We start from the raw sequence: 13,232 nt of genomic DNA on the forward strand, positions 1-13,232 counted from the left end.
CTGAGGGCTTCCCATGCCCCCAGTATAAATACTCAGGCCCGCCTATTGACACCAAGCCCTATGGTACAACCCCTCTCCTTCCACTCAGGCTACAGTTCTGCTAGATCCCTGAGCTTCCCCAATGCCCTGACCCTTGTCCCACCTCAGGGCCTTTGCACATGCTGTTCCCACTGCTGCAACACTTTCCTCACATCTTCCCAAGGTTGGTTCCTTCTCATTGTTCAGGTCTCAGCTCAGGGTCATACCCTACAGGATGTTCTCCCTGACTACACTGCAGTAGTCCTCCTCTCCCATCCCCCTCCATTTCAAGCCATTTTATTCTCCTTGTACTGCTTGTCCTGCTCTCAAACACACCTAGCTATTTTGTTTTTCTGTTCAGTTTCCACCCTCCCTGGCCTCAGTGTGGGCTCCAGGAGGGCAGGGGGAGAGCGTCTTCCTCAGTCCTGTGGTGCCCCCAGCCCAGCAGAGGGCCAACAGAGCATGTACTCTCCATGTATTGTTGGATGGAAGTTCAAGACTCATCGCTTGTAAATAGACTCCGAATTCACAGACACAAATGCCCCATAAACTGCACAGACATGCTCATGCTTCCTGTGCACATCGTTGAGCACACACATGTGCTTAAGCACACCCACACAGATACACACACACACATAAAACACACACACACACATGAACACATGGGTAAATCTCTCTGAGGAATGCTCAGAGAAGCAAGCACGAGGTGTGTGTGTGTGTGTGTGTGTGTGTGTGTGTGTGTGTGTGTGTGTTCCAAGATGACTCATGGATCAAGTAAATGGGTTCCAGAGACCTTCGTGTAAAGATCAGCCGCTCGGCTCAAAGAGGACAGCTTCAGCAGGCCCAAGGCTGTGCCGGGCGGGGGCTGCGGGGGCTGCCAGGCACTTCCCTGGACTGCAGATTTGTTCTCCAGTCCTCCACACTGACCTCGTTTAGGGATTTCTTCTCACCCAACCCTCCTACCAGCCCAATGGGGTAAGAGTCACTGGCCTCCCAGAGGAGGAAACTGGAAATCTGAGAGGGCTATGACCTTGCTCAAGGTCACAAACAGTCAGCACAGCAGCTGGGGCTGAAGCCAGGTCCACCTAATGCCAAAATGTGGGACCCAGTCATGATGCCAGGCTGACTCCTAACGATAGCAGCCACAACATAAAAGCACTGACAGCAATAGCCAATTTGTACCCCAGTTTACCACCTTGTGTGCATTCATGCTCAAGGCATGCCACCCTTACTGACTCCTCTATCCTCATACCCCGAGGCAGGTGTGTGGTCGCCTCCCATGCACAGACGTGCCCAGGGTCATACAGCTGCGGAAGGGCAGGGCCATGGCTGGACTCCGGCCTGCTTCACTCTAGGCTCTGCCTACTATGCTTCACAATTCAGACCAACTCACACTATTCATCTCACCAAGCCCCACTTCCCTTCTCTGCCAACTATGTCACGATCCCAATCTGGGAGAAAACATGGCAGGCGGCCAGAGGTGGTGGGGCCAGGATGGGTGTGGTTGCTTCCCTGATGGTTCAATAATTGAATGTACACATAGGGATGGCCTCCTCCTTTCCTCACTCTACACCGCTGGCCGCCAAAGAGGGAGCAGGAGGTGCTGACCCTGAAGCGCGGTGGGGTGGAGCAGGAACAGGGTGGGAGCAGCTTCTTACTGTCTGCCCTGGCCCTATTGACACATGTGTTCAGAAGTGGCAGGAGAAGCCCAAGGGTCAGTGGCTGGGGAAGCTGTTGCAGGACTTCCCTAGGACCCCAGGGTCCTTGCCCCTCGGTGCTGCCAGGCCCCTGGCATCTGCGGGGCTTTGACCCTGAAGCCTCTCCTGGAGAGCTGAAGCCAAAGGGAGAGCCCAACAGGGCCGGACACCCAGGGGCACCACTGTAGCCCCATCTGGGGTGGCGATGCCACAGCAGACATGCAGAAATGGGGGACAGAGTCAGTGGGGAGACTAACAGCATTGCTCAAAGCTAGCCCATATTGAGGTGAATGCTGGTAAGAGCTTCACATATACTAAGAAAGCAGGATTCCAGGTTATTTTCCCCATGATTTTAGCTAATACTATATTCTATGTATACAGGGTGGGGCAAAAAGTAGGTCTACAGTTGTGACTAAACAAAACAAGAGTTTACTCTTGCATTATTATTAATTACTAGTGGCCCGGTGCACGAAATTTGTACACGGGGGGGGGGGGGGTTTCCCTCAGCCCAGCCTGCACCTTCTCCAATCGGGGACCCCTTGGGGGATGTCCAACTGCCGGTTTAGGCCCGATCCCACAATCTGGGACTGCTGGCTCCTAACCGCTCACCTGACTGCCTACCTGATTGCCCCTAACTGCCTCTGCCTGCTTGCCTGATTGCCCCCAACCCCTCTGCCTGCCTGCCTGATCGCCCCTAACTGCCCTCCCCTGCCAGCCTGATCTCGCCCCCAACTGCTCTCCCCTGCCAGCCTGATCTCGCCCCCAACTGCCTCTGCCTTCCTGCCTGATCGCCCCTAACTGCCCTCCCCTGCCAGCCTGATCTCACCCCCAACTGCCCTCCCCTGCTGGCCTGATCTCGCCCCCAACTGCCCTCTCCTGCCGGCCTGGTTGCTCCCAACTGCCCTCCCCTGTGGCCTGATCTCGTCCCTAACTGCCCTCCCCTGCTGGCCTGATCTCGCCCCCAATTGCCCTCCTCTGCCAGCCAAATTGGTTCTGATTGGTCAGTTTCTATGCCAGTCAGCGTCAAAAGCTCCTCCTCCTAGGCAGCCATTGGCTCCTCACAGTTGACCCAGATTTGGTTCTTTATTTTTTTGGGGGGGTGGGGGGAGGGTGGGCTGTTTATTAAGTGGTTATTACAGGGGTCAGACCACATAAGTGGTGTCAGCCCCGGGAATGTGACCTGTCAATGTTGATCACAAAGTCCCCAAGGCTGGTCCTGGTGAGCCCCAAGGTCAGAAATGAAACTGAAAGGCCTCGGTCACATGCTGCTTCCAGGCATCCAGGCTGGGCAGCAGGGAGGAGATGCCCATGATGTGTCAGGTCTCCCCATCGGACACCACTGAGGTCTGGTAGGACAGCAGCTGTACGCCTGCCTCTGCCATGAGCCCAATCATGGTAGGCAGCATGGCAGGGTTGGAGGGCTGAGCCCGGAACAGGAGCAGGGGCAGACCCCTGTGGAGAGGCACTTCTGGTCTGAAGGCAGCTCCGTTGAGTGCCTGCAGCACAGGTGTGGTGCCATAGACAAAGCCCACAGCATGGTAGGGGGCACCTGCCAGGGCCACACTCAGGAGGCCTTCCCCGCATCCTTGCTCTCCTGGCAGTGTGGTTATGGGAGGTGGTTACATTGAGGCCGGCCTCCTTCACCAGCAGCTTGGTGTTCACCAAGTTCATATCCGCATGATTAGAAGTGTCTTTGAGGAGGCTGACAATGACTTCGGGGCTCAGGCAGTTCCCAGCATTCTTCAGGGTTAAGCCCTGTGTTACCACCTGGATGGTCCCTTTGGGGGACCCTGCCCAGGCTCGCATCAGAGTCCCCAGAGCTTCTGCCAGACTGATCCAAGGTTTGGTTTGCAGAGAGAAGGCATTGGTAAGGGCCTGGGCATTCACGACCCCCACGAGGGCTCTCCCCTTCACCATGTCCACGAACTGGACAGCGATCTCCTCCCCGATTTCCTCCCTGCAGCGGATCTGGGCCTCCTTGGTACTGGCATCCAGGTGGGGGCAGCTGATGACATTCTCGTGGTCCACCAAGGTGCGGTCCCGAGGCAGGTCCTCCGTGAACACATCCAGCGCTGCGCCCCCGCACTGCCCCGACTGCAGGGCCCGCAGCAGGGCGCCCTCGTCCATGATCCCTCCGCGGGCGCAGTTCACCATGCGCACGCCCTTCTTGCACAGGGTGAAGGTGCTGTCGTTCAGCAGGCCTGTGGTGGAGGGCAGGAGAGGGGTGTGCACAGTGATGAAGTCGCAGAGGGGCCAGATCTCCTTCAAGGGCAGCTGCTGAATGCTGAAGGAAGCCGAGACCTCTGGTGAGATGATGGGGTGGTACCCTACAGTCTTCATCCCGAAGGACTGTGTCCGGACCTCTCTCTCGATCCTCCCCAGGCCAAGAATTCCCAGGGTCTTTCTATTCAACTCGGTTCCCATGAACTTCTTTCGGTCCCATTTGCCATCCTTCATCGAAGCCGTCGCCTGGGGAATCTGCCTGGCCAGACACATGATCACCCCACAGGTGAGCTCCACAGCACTAAGACTGTTCCCATTGGGAGTGTTCATGACCAGGATGCCCTTCCTAGTGGTGGCCTCCGGATCCACATTGTCCACGACAGTGTCGGCCCTGCCCACCACCTGGAGCTTCTCTGCTGCGTTGATGACATCCGCAGTCACCTTGGTGGCCGAGCGGAGGATAAGGCCTTTGCAGTCCTGCAGCTCAGCTATCAGCTCCTCTTTGCTCAGGTTCTGCTTCTCCACCACCTGCAGCCCTCCATCTTGCAGGATCTTCTGGCAGCAAGAGTCCAGGCCAGGCCTCCTCAAACTACGGCCCATGGGCCCTTTTGCCGTTTTTTTACTTCAAAATAAGATATGTGCAGTGTGCATAGGAATTTGTTCATAGTTTTTTTAAAACTATACTTCGGCCCTCCAATGGTCTGAGGGACAGTGAACTGGCCCCTTGTTTAAAAAGTTTGAGGACCCCTGGTCCAGGCTGTCACTGATGAGCACTTTCTGTAGATTTGTGAAGGCCATTGCTGGAGCCGGCCTCGGGATCCACTGCTCTCCCTGGACAGAAACACCTCTAAGCCCCCAGATTTTGTTCTGATTGGTCAGTTTCTATGCCAGTCAAAAGCTCCACCTCCTAGGCAGCCATTGGTTCCTCACACTTCACCCAGATTTGGTTCTGATTGGTCAGTTTCTATGCCAGTCAGCATCTCTGGGCCTATCAATGGGGCCTGATCAGCAGCCCCGGTGGAGTCCTGGAGAGAAATGGAGGCATGGCTGCTGGCCAGACTGGGAGAGAAAGTGAGAGGCAGGTGCTGGTCAAAAGCTGCCACATAGGCAATGGATCAGTCCCTGCTTCTCTCTTCAGGCCTCTCTCTGGCCCTGATTTGCAGCCCCCTCAGCAGTCAGTGCTGGGGCACCGCGCCTGCAGCGGAAGCAGTCAGTGCTGGGTTACCACAGCAACCTAGCACTGACTTCCAGTCTGGTAGAGCTTTTGTCGTAAAGGTGTTACACCCTGGCTCTTCATTATAGAGACTAGTGGCCCGGTGCATGAAATTCATGCATGGAGGGGGGTGTCTCTCAGCCCAGCCTGAACCCTCTCTAATCTGGGACCCCTTGGGGGATGCCCCCCCTGCCAGCCTGATCACCCCCAACTGCCCCCCCACCAGCCTGCTCGCCCCAACTGCCCCCCTGCCAGCCTGCTTGCCCCTAACTGCCCCCCTGCCAGCCTGCTCACCCCAACTGCCCCTCCCACTGGCCTGCTCACCCCCAATTGTCCCCCCGACTGGCCTGATCACCCACAACTGCTGTCCCATCCTGGCCTGATCACCCACAACTGCCCTCCCCTCTTGGCCCCTAACCACCTCTACCTTGGCCCCGCCACCATGGCTTTGTCCAGAAGAACGTCCAGAAGGTCTCCTAGAAGGTCTCCCAGTCTAATTAGCATGTTACCCTTTTATTAGTATAGATTGTATTATTTTCCACATGAATAACTGTAAACCTACTTTTGCTCTACCCTGTATATATGTGTATATATATTGGCATAAAGAGAGACTGGAAGGAAAAACGTCCAAATATCGGCAATAGTTGCCTCTCAGCTCAGTCGCATGATGGCATGTTCAATGAGCACCTATCATGTGCTAGGCAACACTGCACATGCTAGCAAATACGGTCAAGGCCCTTCCCTCAGCACATGTTCCAGGGATGGGCCGAGTCTCATGCCCTAACCTCTTTCTTTCCAGTTTCTTATTCTGGAGAAGGACAGGTGCTGACATGGGACACTGGCCAGCACACACTGCCCCAGGCCTCCCCCCACTGGAGCCCTGAGACTCAGTGCCTGGTCCAAGTCAGAACAGGACCAGGGAGCGCAAAGGAGCAACTGCTCAGCTCAAAGGTCAGTGGCCACAGACAGGGGCACCACACGGACATGACTTGGGAAGCGGACATGACTTGGGAAGCGGACATGACCAGGCAGAACCAGCATTCGAGCTCTGCCCCGTCCACCTGTGACAGCAGGCTCTTCCAGCAAAACAGTTTGGACAGAAAATGAAAGTGTCATGGTGGAGGACCTCCCGGTGGTGGCTGATGATGCAGCTTGGACCACAGAGGAGACTGCGCCTCACCAGCTCTTTTGCATCTCCTAGAAGTGGGCCACTGGTTACGGTGTGAGGGGACAAATGGGCAAGATCAGCACTGTGATCAGACGCGCCTGTAGCCAGCACAGCCTGGGCCCAGTGAGCCCTCTGGTATAGCACAGGCACCTTGGACATCTGGGCACTCCTCTGACCCTGGCTAGCATGCCAGGGAGGAGGGGCCAAGGAGAGACAGTCTTGAATGTGACCAGGTTTTCAACCTGAAGTGCCATCAAGAGCAAAAGTCACTCGGTTCTGACAGCCTTCTTAGAAGTGACCACACTGTTTTTCCATCAGGGACAGAGCCTCGATCTCAAGAATGAAGTCATATTCTGGGAACATAAAATATTTCCCACACAGTTCAGTTTATGCTGGGTGAAATCCCTACCTTTTATGAAGTCTATACCAATTATTTTTTAAATTAAAAAGCAGCGTGGTTAGCAGCCAGCCAGGGAGGCCGAGGTCAGCTTCTGTGAGTGAGCCCAGCAGGCCTCCAAGTCCTAATTTACCTGTTTTCTCTCAGAACCTTTTAATTTATTATTATTAATTTACATCAACCTACAGTAAAGAATCCTTTTGCATTGGGACTAAGGGCACACATGTGAACTGAAACAAGCCTTATGGGCACAGTGCACTCTGACCTACCTTACGTCTATTCCACCCTACCTGATCCTATATTCTACTCTACATTAAACACACACACACACACACACACACACACACACACACACACACACACACAGCTGGCTGAGACCTACGAATTTGATCTTAGGATTCACTTATAGGCAGCAACCGTTGGTCTAGCTCTGTACCCTTCCAAGCCTCAACCCTGATCCCTGGTCCCCCAGAAGCACCAGGAGACCAAAGCTGCAACCCAGGAGACTTGAGGCTCTCAGCTCCACCGCCTGGAAAGACTTGGTCATGCATGCCAGGAGGCACAGGTGGCCATGCTCTGAGGAGCTGAGTGGTTGGTTTTCCCAGGGGGGTTGCCAGTGCTGCTGTTATAACCTGCCCCAGGTGGATTCCAGACCGTTCCACCTTGCGCTGGTCACTTGCCAGAATTTGATGGCCTCAGTATATTCTGATGGAACTAAAGATCACAGCTCTCCAACTTAGAAGATTAGATGTCACAGAACCTGGTTCCCCATCCTGGGAAGAAGTCCCTCAATTGCACATTTAACAGGTGACTGCCCAGACCCTCTCTGCATGTCTCCAGTGCCAGGGAGCCCACATTCTCCTCTGTATCCCTTCCCAGCCCTGCATACGCATACCTCTGACTGGGGAGTCTTTTCAGCATGTGGTTCTGGGATAAGCCTCTCTGTGATCCCTTTGCCTACACTTGGTGGACCCACCTCATCCTCTGGGTCCAAAGACCTGGCTGGCCTGGATAGCATCTTTAACACTTGGGAACAGAGACTGGGACCCCTGAGGCTGTTCTTCTGCAGACTTCTCACTAGACAGGTCTCTTGTGTCTTTTAGAACCACCCACAGGATCTCTGTCCTGCTCCTAGGGCAAGGCCCAGAGCTGAGTCCAAGTCTGGAAAATTCTAAGCTGGGTTAAGAAGCAGAAAGATTGTCACCTTTCCCATCCCAGCCACAGATCACCAGAGGCACTGGCCATTCTGTACTCATGCCCTTGGGGTCAGAGCTCCAAGTGCACAGAATGCTGTGTGAGGCTTTCCAAATCTGCTAGGGTCCTGGCTGAGGCTCTGGTAGACAGGGACCCCTTGCTTACCTTTGCAGGACCTGCCGTTGGCCATCATGGTATAGCCCCACTCTGGGCATGCACACTGGTAGCTCCCTGGCACATTGATACAGCGGAAGGCGCAAAGGATGCCGGCACCCTGAGCACACTCGTCGATGTCTGCCAGAGAGAGGTTCACTCTGTGACCCTGCCCAACGGCAGGGCCCAGCCACTCACAGCCATGTGAGCTCAGGGGTCCATTTTACAGAGGAGGACAACAGGGCTCAGAGAGAGGAAGAGACTTGTCCAAGGCCACACAGCAAAAAGAGGACTCCCATTCTAGTGCTTGCTCCCTGGGGCTGCTCCACAAATACTACCAGCTAAGGAATAATCAGGTACCAAACACAGGTCTGGGCGCATTCAACTGAACCCTTCATCCCACTCAGGTCAGGACCAGGTCTCCACTTTGCAGGGGAGGAGTCTAAGGTTAGACTCAGAAAGCATCTTCCCAAGGTCACACAGCCAGAGATCACAGGGATGGGACTCCAACTGATTTGATGCTAAAGCCTCTGAGTGTCCTCTGTATCCCTGGCCAAGCAGAGCCTCTCTGGGAGCCAGGTAGTCAGGGAATGGGTGCCTCTCAGGAAGGGTCCCTGCGCAGAGCTGAGGTACCTGTGCAGGTGTGCCCATCCTCGGCCAACTGGTAACCTTGGCGACAGTAGCACTGGTAGGAGCCATAGATGTTGGCGCACTCCTGGCTGCAGCGCTGGGCCTCACACTCGTTCACATCTACAGGGAGACCAGCGGTGGTCACAGTGGAATCCCCTAACCCAGAGATGAGAACCAGACTCCAGGCTCACCTGGGGTGCCTCCCCTTAAGCAAATGAGGAATCAGAGGCCCAGGTAAGGACAAGTGGCACACCTGGGGCAGGCAGCTGAGCAGGGGCAGGGCTGGACTTACTATGGAGTCCTGGCCTGGCCCGCTGCCTGGAAGAAGCAGCCACAAGGTTGGACTCAGATCCCTGGTCAGGAACTAGATGCTTCCCTACTGAGGGTCCTCGGCACATGACACACATGGCTCTCCAAGTGCCACCCAGGTGCTAACAAGGAACCCCTCAGGCCTCTAACATCAGCCACTGCCTGGGGGAGGGGAGGTGCAAGTGCTGATGAGCAGGAGAATGTGGGCAGAACAATGAGTGGGGGATTGAGTGAAGCGCTGTCTCCCGGCTTAGAAGGAACACCAACTGGACTCTGCGGGCAAGATGGGTCTTTCATTCACCCAGCTAAGAACTGCTGGCACTGGGCATGTCACCATGAACAAGAGGAATAAAGTCCCACTGATTGTGCTGCAGAGGGACGGAGGAGAGATGGAGCTAATTAAATGAGTAGGATAACCAGTGTGTCAAAAGGTAGCAAGTGCAACAGAGAAAGAGCAGAGAATGAAGCAGGGACTGTGTCTGGGAGGGTTGCAATTTCTAAGCCATGTGGGCATCGAGGGAAGCATTCCAGGAAGAAGAAGGTACAAGAGCAATGACCCTGCGGTGGCGCCCTCAAGGACCAGTGGGTGTGGTCAGAACAGAGTGAGTGCAGGGAGTGGGAGGAGGGAAGTCAGATTGGGCAGGGCCTCGCGGGCCACTGATTCCCATCTAGATCTTCAGGACCTCACAACACACAGAATGAATGAATGAATGAATGAATGAATGACCTCTCCCAGGCTCTGAGCTTCCAGGCCCAGAGGCCACACTGGTTTCATCTCTGAGGTTCTACCCTCAGCCAGTAGAGCAGTGGAGAAAGGGCAGTAGGTAGGGATGGGGTGTGTGAAGGCTTAAGAGCCATAAAGTGAATGAATGACCACGGCAATGCCTCAGAGGAAGAGGCCCCATCCCTACAACAGCCGGGCACAAGGAGGTGCTCACATGTGATTGTAATACAAATGAGTGAATGAGTGAGAATGAGGTCAGGTTTGGGAATCCATTCAAATGCTGTCTGATGCAGCTGGGCCTGGTCACACTCCTCTGGCCTGGCCTGGTCCTGACCCATGGCAGGGCCGGCTCCTTTGCCAGGCCCAGTGGTCAAGGCGAGGCGCACAGCTTCCCCAAGGGTCTCAGCAGACTCTCCTCCCCAGGAGGAAAGTGAGGAGGGCTGGGGAAGGGGGTTGGGTCAGCGGTACCTTTGCAGTGCTTGCCATCAGCAGCCAGCTGGAAGCCGGAGGCGCAGGAACAGCGGTAGGAGCCAAGTGTGTTCTCGCATGTGTGCTGGCATAGGCGGCCAGGGGAAGTCCAGCATTCATTCACATCTGTGGGCAGGCCACGAAGGCGGGTGGGCAACTCCCGGAAGTTGGCTCCCTCCACCCCCGGTATAAGAGGGGGCTGGAAGAGGGATCCAGGGACCCAGAAGAGATAGGGAGAGAGCCAGACAGAGACGGGGAGCAAAAAGACTGAGGACAGGGGAGAAAGGCAGTGAGAGTGTTGGAGGGAGACTGGAGACAGATGGAGGGACAGATAGACACAGCAAGCGGCAAGAGAAGAGGGCAACGGGGACGAGGCTGAGAAGAGCAGAGGGAGTAGAGTCATGGCTAGACAAGAGGCAGGAGAGCAGTCAAGCCCAGAGAGGGCAGGGTGAGGTAGGGGCTTTCAGAAAGGAGGAGGTGGCCAGAAGGCTGGCCTGGGGCAGGTGGGCACCGCTCAGGGGAGCTGGATGGGGGTCTTGGCAACCAGCCTCCACCTACCTACACAGGCCTGACCAAAGGCATCCTGCTGAAAGCCGGCTTTGCAGTCGCAGCGGTAGGAGCCAGGGAGGTTATGGCACACCTGGCCCTCCCTGCAGTTGTGCATGCCCGCCTCACACTCATTCACATCTGCCAGGGGAAGGTAAGAAAGATATCCTGAGGCCCAAGCTCGCTCCCTACAGGGGTCTCCCACAGGCCAGGAACCCAGAAAGGCCAAGGCTGGCAGGGGGGGAGGGGGGTGGGGGGAGGGAGGGAGCAGAGAGCTAACTGGCCTTACCTACACATTTGGTCCCATCCTGGCTGGCGTGGTAGCCACGTCTGCAGAGCAGTGGGTTCCGCTGGCATGTGTAGGAGCCCACCGTGTTAATGCAACTGAAGCCAGGGCGGCATGGCTCAGACAGTGATGTACACTCGTTGATGTCTGCAGAGGTGGGTATGGGTGACAGGGAGCCTGGCACAGCCCCTCCCCAGCCCCAGCATCTGGGTCCAGGACTACACTGGGAGGAGGCCGGTCCTAGGCTCCAGATCAGCCCAGGTTAGGAATGGGGTCAGACTGTTCCATGGCACAAAAGGCTCCAATTTTCAGAACCCAAGCGCCTGCCAGTTGCTTTGTAACAGAGCAGCTAGAGCCGGGGGTGGAGGGAAACAAGGCTGACTTCTAGGATAACTGTGGAAGTCACACCCACCTCTGGCCTCTCCAAACCTGCCAGCTTGTCCAATTACCCTCTCTTGCTACTGCACACTGTGCTCAGCCCGCTGGCCCCTCCTCATCCCACCGGGCCTGGGCACAGCACCACGCAGGGCCTTTGCACCTGCTGCCACCCCTCCTCTGGCACACACCACCCCCTAATATTTTCATGGTTGGCTCCCTTTTTCCTCAGGCCCTGCCCCAATGCCACCTCCTCGGGGATGCCCTGCCTGACCATTGTAGGTAGAGAAACCCTTTAGCTTATATCTCTATTGTTTTATTACTGCGGAAAGCAGCCTTGAATAGCTGTATAAATGTGTTTGCTTATTTAATCTCTCCCCTCTAAGATGTCTTGTTCCACCCAGACGTCCCGCAGTGGCTACGGGAATGTCAGTGAGTGAGTCCCTGAGGAATGCTTGCAGTGGGCAGACCCTGCCCCACCTTGCCCGGACCCTGCTGGGGTGTCTCAGGCAGACCAAAGCGAACTTCCCATGTCCACAGCGTGAAGTGTCCTGAGGAGTTGCCATGTCCTGTGACAATGTTGGGACACAGCTGTTAAGGGGGTGCCTCAGGAAGTGCTCCACATCCCAGATTGGCTAGAAGGATCCCCAAAGAGTCTTAAGAAAGCTTTCAGATAAAGTGTCCACCTGTAAGATGGGGACACACATCCCACAGCTGCTGAGAGGGCATGTGACAGAGCTGTGTTCTAACATGTCCATTTCTGTCTGCACCAGTGGCTGGCCCGCGCAGTGTCTGCCTCTCCACCTCCCTCTGTCTTCCCTCCCAGGTGAGTGTGGCCTTGACGGTGCCTGTCCCCTGAGGAACTGGTGCACTGCCTCCAGGCCTCGTGGTCAGCAGCCTTGGGTGGATGGAGCCTCCAGGCTACAGACCACGGGCTCTTTGGAAGCCGTGGAAGAGAGATGGCCTCATCAGACCCACATGGGGACTACGAGGCCAGTCTCTGGTGAAACTGCAGATCTCAACCCATGAGTACACATGCAATCAGCCTCCAGGTCCCGTTACTGTACCACGTGCTGTAATGTTTTGTGAGGCTTATTTTCCAGTTGCGTGTGTGTGTGTGTGTGTGTGTGTGTGTGTGTGTGTGTGCGCGCGCGCGCCATGTCAAGATATAAAATATATCCTTCCTATTAACTGGGTTGAAAGAAACTGGGTACACATTCATCCAGTCCAACCTCAGAGATGGGTAAACTGAGGACTAGAGAAGTAACTCAGCCAAGGTTTAACAGCTCAGGAAAAGAGCTTCTGATCTGCAGGTGACTGCTGGGGCTGGGCGAGAGTAAGAACAAGTCAGATCTCCTTGATCTCTAAACCCTCAGAGTCCCCAGCCCACGACCCTTTGGAAAGACACCCAGGCCAGGGCGCTCTCCACCCCACTCACCCACACAGTTGCCCTCGGGGTCCGGGAGAAAGCCCTCCATACAGCGCCGTGCCTGGCAGTAGAAGGAGCCCTTGGTGTTCTGGCATGTGAAGCCCGCCTGGCAGTTGTGCGTGCCCAGCTCACACTCATCCACATCTGGCACAGAGGCAGGGAGTCAGGGCCCTTGCCCACATATCCAACCATGAACTTGATGGTTACTAAGGTATTCTGCATCATGGGAATCGGGCAGAGCACTGTCGCTGCCAGCCCCCGCCCAATAACAATGAAACAATGACATCGCCATGTTTACTGAGCTCTTCCATGGTACCAGGCACTGTCCCCAGCACGCAGATGTGTTTATCAACTTAATGCTCACAACAACCCTAGGAAGTAGGGGCGATGGCAAGCCCCTTC

The 13,232-nt window shown here is 55.5% G+C and overlaps 2 protein-coding genes across 4 annotated transcripts in view; both read right to left on the reverse strand.

Moving 5' to 3' along the window:
• The window catches only part of FBLN2 (fibulin 2), a 95,718-nt gene that overhangs the window by 3,218 nt on the left and 79,268 nt on the right, over positions 1-13,232 (reverse strand). For all 3 annotated transcript variants that reach the window (XM_079777074.1, XM_079777073.1, XM_079777075.1), the window contains 6 exons: positions 12,840-12,974; positions 11,030-11,173; positions 10,753-10,881; positions 10,195-10,320; positions 8,697-8,813; positions 8,076-8,204 (listed from right to left, as the gene is read on the reverse strand). In XM_079777074.1, the coding sequence (XP_079633200.1) occupies positions 8,076-8,204; positions 8,697-8,813; positions 10,195-10,320; positions 10,753-10,881; positions 11,030-11,173; positions 12,840-12,974 (780 nt within the window). The remainder of the gene's footprint in view (positions 1-8,075; positions 8,205-8,696; positions 8,814-10,194; positions 10,321-10,752; positions 10,882-11,029; positions 11,174-12,839; positions 12,975-13,232) is intronic.
• Positions 2,948-5,334, reverse strand: LOC307103187 (D-3-phosphoglycerate dehydrogenase-like; the record flags this gene model as incomplete). The annotated part of the gene is given in 3 exon segments (XM_079777309.1): positions 2,948-3,031; positions 3,035-3,320; positions 3,322-5,334. Coding segments are annotated over 3 exon segments (1,587 nt in total). The 5' UTR covers positions 4,539-5,334.

The sequence above is a fragment of the Cnephaeus nilssonii genome (genome assembly GCF_951640355.1).
Source record: "Cnephaeus nilssonii genome assembly, chromosome: 7".
NCBI classification, from domain to species: Eukaryota; Metazoa; Chordata; class Mammalia; order Chiroptera; family Vespertilionidae; genus Cnephaeus; species Cnephaeus nilssonii.